The 17,738-nt window shown below is 36.0% G+C and overlaps 2 protein-coding genes across 5 annotated transcripts; one reads left to right on the top strand and one right to left on the bottom strand.

The window, feature by feature from the left end:
* Positions 1–1,055: 1,055 nt before the first annotated feature.
* On the top strand, positions 1,056–6,943 carry f8a (coagulation factor VIII associated). 2 transcript variants are annotated; one of them, XM_049469390.1, is made up of 12 exons: positions 1,056–1,167; positions 2,103–2,149; positions 2,338–2,410; positions 3,044–3,203; positions 3,288–3,356; positions 3,799–3,919; positions 4,077–4,169; positions 4,501–4,565; positions 4,903–4,972; positions 5,665–5,711; positions 5,873–5,928; positions 6,465–6,943. In XM_049469390.1, exons 1-12 carry the CDS (start codon positions 1,109–1,111, stop codon positions 6,544–6,546), a joined length of 942 nt encoding a protein of 313 aa, XP_049325347.1. In that variant the 5' UTR covers positions 1,056–1,108; the 3' UTR covers positions 6,547–6,943. The 2 variants fall into 2 exon arrangements, with proteins under 2 accessions (XP_049325347.1, XP_049325346.1); XM_049469389.1 differs by having other exon boundaries at positions 4,891–4,972.
* A 1,002-nt stretch (positions 6,944–7,945) lies between these two features.
* emp1 (epithelial membrane protein 1) lies at positions 7,946–15,677 on the bottom strand. 3 transcript variants are annotated; one of them, XM_022674690.2, is made up of 5 exons: positions 15,204–15,677; positions 12,034–12,151; positions 10,916–11,024; positions 10,631–10,771; positions 7,946–10,046 (listed from the first exon to the last, which is right to left on the bottom strand). In XM_022674690.2, the coding sequence occupies exons 2-5, from the start codon at positions 12,109–12,111 to the stop codon at positions 9,886–9,888; spliced, it is 489 nt and encodes a 162-aa protein (XP_022530411.1). In that variant the 5' UTR covers positions 12,112–12,151; positions 15,204–15,677; the 3' UTR covers positions 7,946–9,885. The 3 variants fall into 3 exon arrangements, with proteins under 3 accessions (XP_022530411.1, XP_007253193.1, XP_007253194.1); XM_007253131.4 differs by having other exon boundaries at positions 15,215–15,676; XM_007253132.4 differs by lacking the exon at positions 15,204–15,677 and adding an exon at positions 15,060–15,129.
* Positions 15,678–17,738: the final 2,061 nt, after the last annotated feature.

The following is a 17,738-nucleotide window of genomic DNA, read 5'->3' as shown; positions in this document are numbered from 1 at the left end:
TCTCTGCCAAAAATGTAAATCGGTTAATTTTTTTCTAATTTGAACTAATACAGATCCATTTGGTACTGTGTGCTTTTGTACATAACTAAGGTATAATTACAGGGCCTTATTTCTGGTGGTATAATTGCTCCAGAGTACATTTAGAGTCTATTTTTTTAACACTTTTGGGATTGAATATAGACCATAAACAGTAGTTTAGTAGTGATACATTAGTACTGTATCCATTAAACATAAATACATAAAACACATTCAACCCCACACTACTCTACAGTGTGTCTTTACTGAATGGGGGAAATAATGACAGTTCTGTTCAGTTTGAACATTGACTTCTATATTACCCATTGTGGGTTAAATTCCTGCAGACAGCATGTTGATTATGAGCTCGTTCATTAACATTGCTAACATTAGTTAAACTAGCAGGCAATAGGTGTTATTAAGATATGGAAATGGAGATACTAGGGTTTAAAATACTTCAGTTGAAACATAAACTTAAACTTGTTATTCAAGTTTTACTTAAGTAACTTATATATCCATATAAACAATCCAAATAAAAAATTCTGGAATATAATCAGAATTCTGGAATATAATCAAGAGGAAGATGGATGATCACAAGCCATCAAACCAAACTGAACTGCTTGAATTTTTGGACCAGGAGTGGCAGAAAGTTATCCAAAAGCAGTGTGTAAGACTGGTGGAGGAGAACATGCCAAGATGCACAAAAACTGTGATTAAAAACCAGGGTTATTCCACCAATTTTGGATTTCTGAACTCTTAAACCTTTATAAATATGAACTTGTTTTCTTTGCATTATTTGAGGTCTGAAGGCTCTGCATCTTTTTTTTACGTCAGCCATTTCTCATTGTCTGCAAATAAATGCTCTAAATGACAGTATTTTTATTGTTTTAATTTGGGAGAAATGTTGTCCGTAGTTTATAGAATAAAACCTAAAAACATTGGCTGTGTCAAAAAAAATTATGGATAGGTGGTTCTACTCTGCAATTGGTTGATGCAAAACATGATTGACATGCTCATGTCCCGAGTCCCCGCCCATTTGAATCTCGCTGTTTGACCCTTTTGGCCCCGCCCTCCTCCTCCTGAAGCGAAAACAATGGCGGCTGAGGGAGATTTCCTGACGCGCTATCGGGCAGTGTCTAACAAGCTCAAAAAGTAAGAGATTTACAGCCTTTATCCGTCGTTTTACTGCCCAGACACCCCGGTAACTCTCTAGATAATAATGCCATACAGTGTCGCTTTTAGCGGCTCATTTTATATACTCAAAATGCTGGGGAAAGCTTAGCTTCATAGCTGGCTAATACTCACCTAAATAATAAGAGAGCTAGCGGAACAGAAATCCCGTTTTCTTTAAATACGGAGCGGCGGACACTTCTCTACAATATATAGAGACTCTTTCTGTCATTGTTGTTATTATTTAGCTCTTTTAAGTAGCGTTAATCCAGCTACAAGCTCGCTAACTAGTACGAGCAGCTCTCTAACCTAGGCTAGGCTAACTGGCTTAGCTCTCTGTTTGTTTTTAGCCTGTCTAACAAGCTAGCTATCACATTTCACATCTGGAATCTAAGGGTGGGCGATATGATTTTATTTTTGCAGCAACGATATTCTTGGCGACATTACTAAACGTTAAATTATACATTCTATTGAATTATATTGACAAATATATATATAGCTCTGAAAAAATAAGAGAAGACCTAAAAACCTCTGGAATATCATTAAGAGGAAGAGGGATGATCACAACCCATCAAACCAAGCTGAACTGCTTAATTTTTTGCACCAGGAGTGACAAAGTTATTTAGAAGCAATGTGTAAGACTGGTGGAGGAAAACATGCATGAAAACTATGATTAGAAACCAGTGTTATTCCACCAAATATTGATTTATAATCTTATAAAACTTTATGAATATTAACTTGTTTTCTTTGCATTATTTGAGGTCTGAAAGCTATGCGTCGTTTTTTGTTATTTTAGCCATTTCCCATTTTCTGCAAATAAATGCTCTAAATGACAATATTTTAATTTTGAATTTGGGAGAAATGTTGTTTATTTTTACTGGATGAGGTGAAATAATTTTATTTTTTCCCTTTTAAAGACGTTTTCTTCGAAAGCCCAACGTTGCTGAAGCAAGTGAACAGTTTGGTAAGTAGCTTATGCTTTATAGTTAGCTGTCCATTTCATGTGGCTCCTTAACTAGGTTAGCTAATCCATGTGACAAATGCCAGTTTCTTGGAAAGCTATCACAAGATGCTGACTGTCATAGTTAGTTGCTAGTGATTAGCTAATATAGATATATCTGATCATCTTTTGTCCTTTCTCTCTCTCTCCAGGTCAGTTAGCTAAAGAGCTGAAACAGCAGGACTGTCTTCAGTATGCAGCCTTCTGTAACCTGGCTATGGCTCGGTTAGTACTTGTGCAGTTGTGCTCATATGTTGTATTATTAATGAATTAATGTGTATTAATTCAACTAGTACCAATTTTTGCTTTACTACTACTTTTGATCACTGATTTAAATCACTACACCCAGCTATAAAAAGCATAACAAGCTAGAATTATTAAGTTTCCTAACATTTTTAGACAACTATTTGACCTAATTTAGCCAGGCAATATGAATATATTTTATTTTTTCGTATTGTATCAGTATTGTATCACTGTGCTTTTAAATGAATATTGAGAAGTAAATCGCTGTACATTTTGTCACAGAGAGTGTAATAAGTGTAAGTCTTGACAAAGCAACTGATTTATAATGTAATTGTAACCAGTCATATGTTGTTGTTATTGACTTACATGGAGTATTATTCTTTGTTTTTATAAAAAAAAAACATTTTTACTCGCAAAAAAGATTTACATGTGGAAATTGTAATTCTATATTTAAATACTGATTTTCACACTAGTTAAAAACACTAGTTCAAATGCTAGTTTCAAATTCCTATAATATTACACTGACTTGCCATGCGTCATCAAGTAGAACTAGTGTAATGTTGCATAATAAGCATGAGTCTTAATCGTTATTTTATAATTGTAATTTTTTTCCAGGTGTGAGCAGACTCTGTTTAATGCCCCTGGTGAGGCTCTGGCCCTGACTGATGCTGCTCGACTCTTTCTAGCCTCAGAGAAGGAGAACCGAGCGCTGCAGGCTCCGGGTTTTGACGAGCACATGCAGGCTGCACTAAACTCCTACAGCTTTGCTATAAAGGTAGCATTTATGCTTTGTATTGATGGTTACAGAATTTAACTTAAGAGGAGTGATCTGTTGCATCAATCCTGTATTATTTTACAGGTCTATATTGAGATGAATCAGCCAGTGATGGCAGCCAGTCTCTCCCTGGAACTTGGCAATGCTCTGAAGGTAGGGTTATCCTATTAGGCATCTTATTCTCTATAAACATGCTACATATGAAAACTGGCACACAAATACCCAAGTATCTCCAAAATCATCATTTCACACAGGGTAGACATGGACCCTTAAAAAGTATTATTAGATCTTAAATGTGCACAACTTTAAATACAATTCCAGTTTAATTTGCAAAAAAATTTAATGCAAGCTTAATGATTTTAAAGCAGAATTATCTAAGGCACATTTATAGGTATAAGCATTGATGCAAACTAGTTGGATAGCACCAGGTTTTCACTGGGCGATATTTTTAGTTCCAGTTCCAAAAACTGTAAATGTATATTTGTTTGAAATATTAGTTTGTAAAAAAAAAAAAGTACAGGAATCACACATGTAATGTGATGTTTTGTTCTTTTTTTTTCTCCATTTTATTTTTGTGAATTGTGCCTTTGTGTAGGAGATGAATAGGCCTGGTGAAGCTGTAGTCCACTTTCAGAGAGCTGCTGAACTCCAGACTCAGACCCCTATTGAGTCTCTGTTGTCTCTATGGGAGATGGCCTCCTGCAAAATACTGACCCGTATGTGCAGCGAAAAAAATCCAGCAGACTTAAAAACCGTTTACTATCATACTTTACTCTCAACTTATTGTTATGAAATGTTTGGGTTTAAAAATATTATGCAATTTCTGTCCACACTATGTACATAGAATATGATGGGTGATTGTTTGATTGACAGGTGATTATGATGGTGCGCTGGCTGTGCTTTCGGAAATGCAGAGTATGTGTCAGGAGAGAGGGTTGCAGCTTCCTGGTGCAAACACCCCTGTTGGTGAGACTAAATTCTGCTCATTGATTCTGCTCATCCTCTGTTCACTAGTTCATTTTGATCTCATTCTTTAATCTTAAAACTTTAGTCTGGCTATTGATTTTCGTGTTTTCTGATATTCAGTGCAAAAAGAGCATAGTTTGACCATTGAATGTATTATAGTCAATAATTAAATTTCTTACTTTTAGTGCATTCTGTCTGTTGTGTAATAATACTGTGATATATGTAATGTATCATAAAAAAAGAATGGCTCATAAAAATCATTATGTAATGTTTTTTGCTGAGATAAAAAGTACATGAAGTGTTTTTTGTTTTTTTTGTTTCCCTTCCTCAGGTGCTTTTATGGATATAGTGGCAAAGTGTGAGATCTCAAGAGTACTCCTTCTAATGTTGCTTGAGGTAGGCCCAAATTCATATGGTCATTTAGTGTACCATAATTAATGAAGATATATTTAATTTATGTGTTTTCAAAACATTTCTTGGATCCTTCTAATATTCTCATACAGAAAGCTGAAAGGAAATCAGAGTAATGTTACCTCATTTATGCCATTGTGTTGGTGCTTATTGAAGTTTTGCTATGAGTGGTATTATTGAGAAGTCTAGGAACCAATGCAAGCCGATCTGTTGTTAACTTTTTAGTTAACTGTAAGTTACTATTGTGTGTTAGTTGAGTGACTAATGTGTTAATGTGATCTGTGTCTATGTAACCTGGCGCTTGTGTTAGCCTCCCCCACAGAAACTACTACCGGAACATGCACAAACACTAGAGAGATACGCTTGGGAATCATTCGACTCGCACAGTCAAGGTAATGGTGGTGATTATTAACTTCCGATTACATTAGACTACAATGTCATTTTGAAGTGGGAATAGCCCTGCACATTGATAGACATTCTACCCCTTCAGACTCTTAATTCTTATTTATGCCCAATTTTATACCACTTTTGCATTTCTTTGATTGTGTTTAGTTTTTGTCTATTTAACATAATTTAAACAAATTAAAATGCTTCAAAATGATTTGAAATAAAATCAATTTTAAAATCGAACACAACCAATGCTTTGTGGACACAAGTAGAACTTATCGGCAGGATAAAAAAGAAGGGAAAATATATATATATCTAATATATATATATATATATATATATATATATATATATATATATATATATATATATATATATATATATATATAAATAAAACGTCGCTGTCCAATGAAAAACACTTATCTCCAAAACAGCAACTTTGCAGGAGAGAAAAAAAGCCTTGTAAACTTTCAATGGAAGTCAATGTAAAAAGAGTTTATTTCAGGTCATGTAGAAGAGTTTCTATTGGTCCGTTCATCAAGAAATTTTGGCACAGTGTAAGGAACAGTTTGTCTGTTCAAATTATGTTTGTTTCAAATGGTCCTATTTATTTTTATATAAAAAATATAGCCTTAAGCATGAGTAATAGTTATCCAGTATTGTCTCCCACTAAGTGGTTTGTGTTTATCTTTTTTAGTAAACTTCCTCCCTGAAGACGTCTTCCTGCTGCTGCAGTCTGTGGTGGTAAGTTATTTTCCTGCAGTGTATAAAACCTGCCAGTATAGCATACAGCATTATACAGCATTTGCTGCATAATATCCTTTACCGTTTTTGATGTTTGGTGGTCTTCAATCACAAATCTTTCATTTTGACAGATATATCTTTCTATATTTTCGGTTTTGCAGATGGCGTGTCAAGAAAAAGATACAGAATCTCTCAAGGCACTCCAGACAGAACTGTGGTAAGTTTTCACGAACCTGGTCTCACAAGCCAGACTTGTGATTATCATCAGAGAGTCTTCAGAACTGCCTGCTTTGGCAGGAAGGGGCCGTTTAACTGTCTGTGGCACACTGAGGGAAGTGAGTCGTAGAAGAGTCTGATACAACTTTCTCTTAATGGCATGATAAAATCCCAAAAATCAGGGACAGCTTAATGTGCAATAGATATCATTATACCATGCAATAGAGTGACTAAGTGATTTCTGACGTCTCTGAATCTCACGATTCTGTTTGATTCATAAGATTTCACTTGCTAAGATTTAGTTTTTTTGCAGTGAAAGTATTGGTGCATTTTTAACCCTCCTTCATAACAATGCAATTTATAATACATCTGTTTGTTTTACTACACTTCTCTTTCTCTGCCCTTCTGTGTTTTCTAGCATATTTTTTTTCCCTTTTCCTCCATTTGTTTGCTTTAGCACTCTCTTTCCACTTTTGTCCATTTTTATATATCGCCAACCTACTTATATTCTCTCACACTCTCTTTCTCTATTTTCAGGCCTATTCTCACTGCAGAGCAGAACCACCTCCTCCACCTCGTCGTTCAGGAGAGAATCACCCCCTCAGGTCAGGGAGTTTAGTTCAGTCCAGTCCAGTCGTGCACATCCACCCCCCTCCCTGTACAGTCTCATTCTGTGAAACATTCCTTCCCCGGTGCCTGGTGCATTATGCAGGGAGTCCTACAGAAGGTCGGGCAGTGATGGAGCTGTAAATGCAGACACTTAAGCATCGGCTGACGTCAACAAAAAATACTTACAGCGACCTACACTAGTCTACAAAATGGCTGCCTGCCATGAGCCTGAATCTCACTTTGTCCTCCATCTTGAGCTCATATGTATTATTCATTTTGGATGGTGATGTTCTGAATGATGAATGATTTAAGAAAGCATTTTAATATTTATTTGTAAATGTTGAGACATGAGACATGTTGATGATAATTATTGCTGTAAATAAACTAAAGCAGTAATGTTGGTCATATTTTTTATTTGTGTGAATTGTTTTATTTACTTGTTTATTAATCATACTCCTTATTTTAATCAGACTGATCCCAGAAAGAGATCAGACCACATCATAAAACAATCAATATAGCCTTTCTTTGATTAATGGAATTTCTCATCTACATAGGCATATACAGATCTGGAAAAATTAAAGAGACCACTTCAGTTTCTGAATCGGTTTCTGTGATTTTGCTATTTATAGGTATATGATTGAGTAAAATTAACATTGTTGTTTTATTCTATTAATTTCTATACATGAGAAATGGCTAAAATAAATAAGATGCAGAGTTTTCAGACCTCAAATAATACAAAGAAAACAAGTTTATATTCATAAGGTTTTAAGAGTTCAGAAATCCATATTTGGTGGAACAACCCTAGTTTTTATTCACAGTTTTCATGCATCTTGGCATGTTCTCCTCCACCAGTCTTACACACTGCTTCTAGATAACTTTATGCCGCTCCTGGTGCAAAAAATTAAAGCAGTTCAGCTTGGTTTGATGGCTTGTGATCATCCATCTTTCTCTTGATTATATTCCAGAGGTTTTTAATTTGGTAAAATCTAAGAAACTCATCATTTTTAAGTGGGTTCATTTTTTTCAGAGCTGTACATCAACATTTTTTTTATTTTAGAGATGTAAGCATTTGTTACAACATAAACTCTATTAACTATATTTTTATGTCTCTCTCAGTTCACAAGTTGCAAAACAACAAAGGCTTATTTAGAGCCTTCTGTCCTGTACTGTGTAAATTTGGCCCATGATTGTGCAGGCTTGTTAATGCGTAATGTTAAGTATGGATACATCCTATGTGGGCAGAGACTGTTACATAATTTAAAACTGGTTTATAAGTTTTTGAACATAAAGGAAGTATTGTGTCTTATGCCTCTGGGCATTTTTAAAACATGACTATCATAGTTTTGGCAAAAGCATAGTTTAAAATAGAAAATTATATATATATAAAAAAAAAGCTCAAAGAGTCAAAATGATCTTTCTGTTTTGTATTTACTCACATTCAAGTGTAAGATACACAGAAAGTTGTTGCAGCACCAGACTGTAAGATAAGTTAACAGAAACCATTGACTTGTATAGGCTCCTGAGCCCAAATCCGATAAATCTCTATACAAAAATAAAACAATCAGTCATGATATAAACTCAATTACATAAACAACTTAGTTGAAACCATTGTGGAGGATTTTAAAGTGAGCAAAGTAAAAGAGAAGTGTGATAAAAAAGCAACACAACACAAGATGCTACACTAATGCTAACGCTAATGCTATGCGAAGACCGTGAAGTTCAGTGGCTCTACAAACAAATGCTTCTGGAACTAGATCTTAGATGTGTATTCTTGTAAAACTACATTCTTATAATGTCCATTTATTATATAGTCTTTATATTTACACAGCATCTGCATTTCTATACACATATTAGATAAAATGTTTTTACACTTGTTTTTAAGTTTTGCATAACTTACATTTTCATTGTATTTTGCCTCATTTCTTGTCCCTGCCTTTTCTCATTAAAGTACATTAATGATACATAACGTCTGGTAAATTCCAGATTATAAAATGCAAATCAAATGTAGCTAGCTAACTCTGCTAACTCGTCCCCACTGACTTTCATTCATCATTAGCCATGTTAGCATATGTTTGTGGAGAATTCCTTCAAGAAAATATAGTGCATGACTAGGCCTAATCCATTTAATCTATCTCAGTTTGAGCTCAACCAATTTAATATTTAATATTTAATATTAAAAGCTATTAACAAATCGTTGCCATTGCTCGATGTGTTAAACTGGACAGAAATATGCATTAGTCCAGGACAGAGGACCTTCTTCCTGTATTTACTTTCCTGCTCCCGCCCCAGTCAGCCCTGACTAATTGTTAAGCAATGCAAACTTACTCACATTGCACATTTTAGTGCAACTTAATTTTTTGCCTGTGTGGGAACAAATAAAACAAAGAGTAGAAACATGAAATAATCTGTTAATTGATTCAAACCAGAGCGAACCAATAATAGTTGGGAAAATGTCCCAAATCCTTACCTGGACTATGCAATTATTAATTCCCCTTATTAATAATAATTTAAGAAAAGAATTATGGAACTGTGTCATGAAAACATCATACAATATTACAGATTAACACTTCCAGGACTACAGGACAGATCCAAGGCATTGATTAATATGCCTAGTTTTGGATTACACAGCATTATAAAATATAACAAAAAAAATCACAGTGAAATGATTTTGAATGATTTTGAGTCAGCGTATTGCTTACTTAGCAATCTTATCTGATTAGCTAAGAAACATTTTATTTATAAACTTGTGCTATGAACTACATATAGTAGTGTTTACATCATATAACATTTTTAAAGTTTCATATTCCTGGACATAGCATTTAGCCATGTTACACAGCTAATAAAGCAAAATTATTCAGCTAAAAGGATAAAAAAGGACTTGTGGTGTTAAAAGTCTGAATAATTTAATTTAAACAATGATGTTTTTGATACTGTAATCAAATCACAACCACTGAAGTGGAGTGAGGTGCTCAAATAAACGCTGTTTGCAGGCATTCATTTATTAAATGGGAAAAAAGTTGGCAAAATGAACAAAAACTATAATAATCCCTAATTTGCCTACTGACCTAGTATCCTAGTCTATCCCTGTGTTAACCTTCCCAATTTATTAAATCTTATCTGTGAACTGGAATTCTCCTTTTTTTAGTCAGAAACAAGGCAAAACTTTGGAACACATATTCCAAGAAATCTAATGTGGCTAACAAATGAAAGCTAACAGGGACCTGCTAGCATGATCTTCTTTGCTAACTAGCTCTTACTAGCGTTCACCCATTTTATTAACAATGTTAACAATTTTAGACAGTAGGAGTGTTCCTGTAGTCAGTGTCTTGGTTTCATCCAGCGTTGTGATCTAATCCACCCTCTTGCGCAGGATAATGTAGATGACTCCAGTGAGAAGAGTTAGCAGCCAACCAAACCAGGCCATGATGTAGGACCAGCCATACCAGCCGTTCTTCTCATCTCTGTGGAAGTGATCTGTGTAGACTGACAGGGCTACCATGATGCAGAAGCCTGGACAAGGGAACAAGAGTATGTAGATGGGAAAATTAGATAATTGCTTCAGGTAAACTGTGTGCCAAATCCTGCTAGAAAATGAAATCCGCATTCCCATAAAAGTTGTCAGCAGAGGGAAGCATAAAGTGCTGTAAGATTTTCTGGAAAAAACTCTGCACTGACTTTAGACTTGATGAAACACAGTGGACCAACACCAGCAGATGACATGTCTCTCCAAACCATCACTGACCATCAGTAAATGTTGTATTTTATTAGGAAATCAAAGGATCAGAGTCTGGAGGAAGAGTGGAGAGACGCACAGTCCAATCTCCTTGAGTTCTAGCGTGAAGTTTCCACAATCAGTAATGGTTTGGAGAGACACAGTGTTGATCCACTGTGTTCTATCAAGTCCAAAGTCAGTGCAGGGCAGTTTTGTCCAAGAAAATCTTACAGTACTATTTTATGCGCCCCTTTTCAAAGTCTGTCAACGAGGCAAAATATCTTTGAATGCATTATAGATTCAAGTGTAGCAGTCAATGATCTCTCACTAAGAGGTGCACTACCCAAAAAAGTAGCACCTAGGAGTATTACAGTATACTCACATGAGATGAGCTGCAGGACTCCAGAGTAGGTGAACCTCTGTCCTTTTCCCAGTGTGAAGAGTTGGTATACGAACATACTGAGGGAGAAGACAGCGAAGAGGCAGGACAACACTGCGAAGGCCTGCACTGCCTGTAGGTAATCTGTAAAACACAGCATAAAAGACGTAGGGTCCATCATATGTGCATAGATTTAAGTGTCTAATAATACTAGTCACTAATTACTGTTGAATTGTAGCCTTTGTGTAGCCTCTTCCACAATGTTGTTGTGCCAGTGGCTTGACTCACCTCTTCTGTAAGATGTAGGTATGTCCATGTACACCCAGACATCGTCATTATTCTCCATCACCCACCTCCCCCACAAGTCTGTGTACTGGTTTCTCGTAAACCACCAGGCCTAGAAACAAAGCAAATATTGTGAATAATTATTGGTGAAATGTGAATTACTGTCTTAATCTGTGTACTAGGGATCATTTTTTTCCCCCTCTGATCCAATCCAACCCAGTATTTGAGTTTGTTTAAATAAAAACAAAGAAAGGCATGTCTTTCTAAGGCTGATAAAACAGAGAGTGTGCTTTTTGTAGTTTCAGTTATTATGTAAAGCTGTTCCACACTGTAGACTCGAAACTCTTTAATTTACATTCTGAGAACTCTCCTCAGGAGGTAAATAAGTGCTGCCGGCTGGGCAATAATATATGTTAATGGTGCCTTTAGTACACCAGACGGTCCTATGAACACTGTGGTTAAAACATAGTTTTAGTAATGGAATAGAACTGAAACAGCCGCTACCCAAAACATACATTAAAGGAGACATATTGCCAGCTTCAGTCACTTTTATGCAAATAATCTGTTGCTGGCCTTGCCATGTATGTACTAAATGGCAAAACACAAACAAGATATTTCATGCTTAGAAGCACAAAATGTATCATTTGAAAGTACTAACATCTTTCCCATTTGCTGACCTGCCACGGACAGTAGGTACAGATCCCTCCCTCAGACGAAGTCTACTGGTTAATCCTGCTGTGTACTCTCTGAGGTTCTCAACCAAAATGACATTTCTTTAACTGATCTAGTGGATGGGGATTGACTGGTTAGGAGTGGTGCCATAGTAATTCTATGAAGGTTTTCCTATTGTGTCGTCACAATAAGGGAGTCATCCAAACGGCTTGTAGAAGCACATGATTCCTGCCACCAAAATCTTTCAACTGATTCACAGACAAGTAGAGTGCTTGAAGTGTTTATAGGGGCAGTCGAGACCCAAGTAGAAATACAAAAACACACAAAGTTATGCGTAATACGTCCCCTTTAGAATATACACAAGTAAAGTATATAACAAATACAGATTTTTTTAATTCACCCAGTCCAAAATGGCAGAGAAGCATAAACAAGAAAAAAACGCTACTTACATCATCAATAGTGGCCCAGAAAAGGAAGAAGATTGTCGTGAGGTGAAGGAAACAAATTCCAGACAAAGCCTTCAACATACTCTTAGAGGCTGAGGTGAAGACAAGTTGGAATTTCAAGCTGTTAATAGAATAGAAAAGACATGATTAATTAAAGTTTTATTGCCGATGGAAACCTGTGGGCTATATATTACAAAATAAAGGTGCAAAAATGTTCTTAACAAAATGTTCTTAGAGCGATGCCAAAGAAAATACACATTTGGTTTCATAAGGGAAAAAAAATTAAGTATTGATCAGAGAACAACAAAATATCCCAATGTGACATTTTCCCACTTTTGCATCCCTAGAACAGGAGAACAGTGTTTCAATCATTGCTACTCTAGGTTTAGCACACTGCTAACTGCACAATGCAACTCTGGTAAGATGAGCAGGACAATGCTTGCTAGAACTGTGGAACGCTGTGTCTTATATATATAATTATGTAAGATCTTGTAATATTAGTATGCCATCTCAGTTCACATGCTGCTTGATGGTTCTAGATCTCTAAACTGGTCCAGAATGCATGAGTACAGCATGTTGTTTAGGGTTCAACTGAAGGTTTAAAAACTTTCTTTACCAATTTAAACGTTCACATTCCCACATGAATCTTTATGGAACCAAAATTAGTTCCTCTATGGCTCTGAAAAAAGAACATTTATCCCTCAGCAGCACAATTATCATGAGATCCTAATCTCTAATTGGCTCTGATCTTGTGCCATTTAGATCCTCTGCCAAAGTTGTCTTTTCTCATGAATTTTTGATGTTCCTTCATTTCCCTCCAAAAAAAGGTTGGATGAATCTGACTACTAATAAACTTTCCTACCGTTTCCCCTCCAGGATTTACTGGAAATATGAGGTTTTAAAACAACATGGTTCAATCATTCTTCTTCATTCCAATTTTACTCAACATATTATACAAATACTAGAATTGTGAAGAGCTTAATCGAATCGAGAGCTGAGTGAGAGTATAATTATACCCTCAGACACTTCACACAAAAAGTACAAACTCAGTAAATCAGTAAAAAGCCTGTTCTGCAAACTCTGAACAGCTGAACTGGCAGGTCAATATGCACAGTGTTAAGGGCATGAACTCCAAGAATGAACAAATCATACATATGATTTATTCAAATGAACAATCTTTTTACTAAAAAAAAGCCCAAAACATGGCTTTTAAAAATATCCTCAGAAAACTGATAGATCTGTTTTAATCTCCTTCATGTCAGGAGATAAACATGCACATTCTATAGCTTCACTAAGACTAAAAATAAAAATGCATTGTTAATGCATTGATGTGGTCATCACTTTAACACCTTCACAAGAGGGCAATGACAACTACATATACATATAGCTACACATTAATTTTTGGTTAGTAGACCATTTTCTGAATATTACAGTTTGTTAGTGTTCTCAGAATGTTTAATCCGCTTTGTTTTTTAAACATTTTGGTATCATCGCTGTCAGTGTTTTAATTTGTAGGTTCGGGAATGTTACTTTTAACGTTTACATAATGTTAATATTCGTCTACCTGGAAACATTACGTCAGAAATGTTCTAATAGCTTTGTGACACAAACCATTATTTAGTCACATGTTTTCAGAACGGTCCTGAAACATTATTTCTGTAACCTTCACAAGAGGTCAACACAAGAGTTGATTCCAGTTGCCCAATAGTTTAGCTACAGACATCTTTATTTTCGTCATTTTAACTTTTTGATATAATGTTGACAAAATGCCATAATTTGGCACATTTTGCCATAACGTGAATCTATCAGTTGAAAGTTAAGAGGTATTATTCCTGTTAATAGTGTTAATAGTGCAAATTGGGATATGCAGAATTAGTATTCAACAATCTTCTCTAGGTTTACATTTTGTTCTACAAAAAAATATTTGTAGAAATAACTGAATTGTAAAGATGATATCGCAATCTTCACATAGAAGCTGAATGAGCGCATCTTTACAGCCTTTTAAAAACCATGATCAGCATGATGCACAATGCTGAGGTATGTTTTCCAAAAATAGACAAACAAATACACAATACATAGGGGCATTTGTGGAACGCTGTGTAACCCAAACCATAATTATGTAAGATACTGTAATATTAGTATGCCATCACAGTCCACATGCTTCTTTATGGTTCTATATCTCTGAACTCCAGAATGCATGAGTACAACATGTTTTTTAGGTTTCAACTGAAGGTTTTAGGAAAAAAAGCCTTTCTTCAACAATTTGAATGTTTACACTCTCCCACTACTTCTCATGTACCAACATAGTTCTTTATGGAACTAGTAGAACGTAGTAGATTGGCCAGCAATGCAATAAATATGTCAGGAAGTAATGGCAGATGCAGATCATTAAAAAAAAACGAATATTGTCCGATGCCAATATAACTTTGATATCATCATACATCCCTATTAATACATCCAATATGCTAAACATTTTTTTGCTTTTAAGATGTAGCCAGCTCATTTTTTTAACCTCCTCCATGTCATTTCAGGAGCTGAACACATGCATATTTTATATTTAGCCACACAATGGAGGCTAAACACCTGCACAACACTTACGTCTGTTTTTTATTTCTTTATTTTACTGCATATTCACAAGAGAGCCTTTTCCATCTGAATAATGATTAATAGTTTACAGCTGCAGACAGAAGAGACATGTCCTATGCAGTGATGACAGCATTCCTGCAGCGTCATGGAGCAGCTATACTCTGCTATACTCAGCTATACTGCATGCAGCATCTTTTTTCTTTTTTTTACAATGCACGACTATAGGAACTTATATTATGTGACCAATAGAACATCATAAACATCATAGCTGACCTTTTTCATAGCCTACACACAGCACATATCACATCACATCATCAACTTTAACGAGTCATACCGATGACATCATGCTGCGTTACGCTAGCTACAGATAGGAAAACGTTACCTGTGAGATTTACGCACTGATTTTTATTATTATTATTATCATTTTGTTTGATGATACACACCTAGCTAGGCAGATTCTCGAATCTCCTCGGTTCCTCCTCGCGCACCTCCCTCTCTCCCTCCCTCATCCCCACTCCCATCACCCCTCCCGCATCTGTTTTACTGCAATGCAAACCCCACCCATCCCACCATGCACTCTCACTTACTGACTACTCACTTCTTCTTCTAAAGCCTGGAGCGTCCCATAGCCTCCCACACACACAGTCTCTCAACTTCAGCAGCTGCTCTGCTCCTCTCTGCTCTCCTCCTCAGGCTTCAGCACAGCAGGATACTGATTACAGTAGTGAGATTTTTCATAAAGATCCACAAAATATTCCAAATTAAAGCTCCTCTGGATTAAATGCACCATTAGTCCAGGTTAGGTCCCAAAAAGCATCTTCTTGAGATGGAACTTCTGCCTCCAGCCTCCTTCACTCATTTCACTCATTCACTGAAGTTTTATCCATTTTTTCAGCTCTTCAGAAAACCAGCAGCTACTGATAAACACCACGCTGCTCTTCTTCAGCACGCGCTGTCTGACTGTCTGACTGTCTGTCTGTCTGTCTGTTAGAAGCTCTCCTCCATCCTCTCTTTCCCACCAGCTTCTCCAAACACGCGCCGGCGCTGCACTGCAGCTGAAAGTGCAAGCCCCGCCCACCGGTCCCGCCCACTTCCGTGCACGCTGGACAGCTCTGCTCTGGACCAGGCCCCCAGCTTTTCCCTTCCAAAACGTGCCACCGGAAGTGTGCTGCTGAGGAATGAGAGGACCATTTGAGCAAAGCTATCCATTCATTTCCATTCATTTCGGGGTGTCTTTGAACCAATAATAAATGTATTTCCAAGCCGTTTTCGATTATGACACAGCCCATGTTCTTTTCTACAAAGAACGGATTTTCTGCCATTTGATCCATAAGATTAATAATCTGGTTATAGCTTTAGAAAATAACATTTTTATACAACTATGCTAACGATGACGTAAAAAGACAACGACCCAAAATACCGTGCTGTAATATTTGGAGAAGTTGCTCCTCTTATTTAAAAGTACAGAGCTGATTGAATTAGAACAGGGTCAAAGTAACCTTTTATTATGCTAATATAATACTACTACTAACAGTAATAATACATTGTAGATAGTAAGATAGTAGTAAATAGAAGTAAGATAGACTATGAGAATTATAATGTATAGATAGAACTATAATTTATATTACACATTTATTATTATCATTACTGAGTTTCTAAATGCTTGTTATATAGACAAACTATGAATATTCTTCAGTAAATCCGTGGACTAATATTGGCTATCAGTAATTCTAGTTTATATCTGCTGTTCATTCAATAAAAGCCCCATTATGGGACGGAATGAACGGAATGACGGATTCTCACTGTGGAGTAAATAGTTCTGTGCAGCTCATATAAACAGTACGGCTGTTTGCACGGCACACGGAAGATTCGCGTCATGCTGGCGCCTGCGCAATCTCTCACTTTCCCGGTTAACGCCCCACGAGAAGCCGACCAGGAAGTGACACGATTGGCCTCACCTGGCTCCGTTGAAATCAGCGGGATGGCTTGGTCCAGTTAATATATACTGTCAATGCTCTGGACCGACCACGCTCTGGGTTCTGGGCGGGGCTAATGATACACCACGCCCTCTTCTCCTTGTTTGGAAGGGGGCGTGGCTATACATGTAACCCCTCCGTTTCTGCTCCTTTTTTGGGAAAACAGTGGGAAAAAATAGCAATATAAGGATTTAAGAAATAACCTATATCTTTACATAGGTACACTTAAACCTGACGCTTAATAATAACTTTTGTGTGCAAAAAAAAGATTTTCAATTATATAATTATATTTTCACAGTATAATTGTGATAAGTGTGATAAATATTACTTTCATGTCATTTTAAGACATCCTTAGAATATTCAGACATTAAATGTGACATCCAATAAAATTAAAAAAACTAAAGAAACAATTAATTTAAAAAAAAATGACAGCTGTTTTTAAATGATGTCAACATGCTGGCTCATTGACGTTAATGCTTTCTCCTTGCTAAGAAAAATATAACAGGCAATATTGAGGTCAACCAAGAAATACTGAGGTCATGTCCATATTTTAAATATTTTACAATAAGACGAAAATGTAATTATTGTGACAGGCTTGTTTTCTACATTAATAAACTAAAAATTGACTTAAATGTAAAAATATACTGTATGGTAATTTGAACTTCATAAACCGGCTCTGAGGAGACCGCGTTTTTATAATAAAACTATTCTGTGATCAAGTTGGACTCCCGAGCGAGTCCAAAATGGCAAAATAAGTTTATTAAAGTTAGATCTTTAATGTGATTATATCAGAAAATCACTACCCGCTAGAGGGAGCCCGCGAATGAGTCAAAAATGAATGAGGTTAAATGGAGCTAAATGGCTAAAAACGCAAATTAAAAATAGTAACTACCATACCTGTCAAGTTTTAGATTTAAAAATAAGGGATATTTTCCTCTGTCCACTTAAAGCCGTCCCACCAGCCCAACGAAGGTTCAGTATCCCTTACATTTTAAGACAGGTTTAAAAAAAATCTAAAATAACACTTACACTACAATTAGATTATCAGAATCTGAAATGTTGTGGACATTCCTACATATGTCATTCTTTTAATGCAGCCAAATTAAAAATCCTTATCTAGATATTTAAAAAAAAGTTAAGATTTCA

Source organism: Astyanax mexicanus, chromosome 21 (assembly GCF_023375975.1).
Source record: "Astyanax mexicanus isolate ESR-SI-001 chromosome 21, AstMex3_surface, whole genome shotgun sequence".
Classification (NCBI taxonomy): Eukaryota; Metazoa; Chordata; class Actinopteri; order Characiformes; family Acestrorhamphidae; genus Astyanax; species Astyanax mexicanus.
This window is presented reverse-complemented; position numbering and strand designations above follow the sequence as displayed.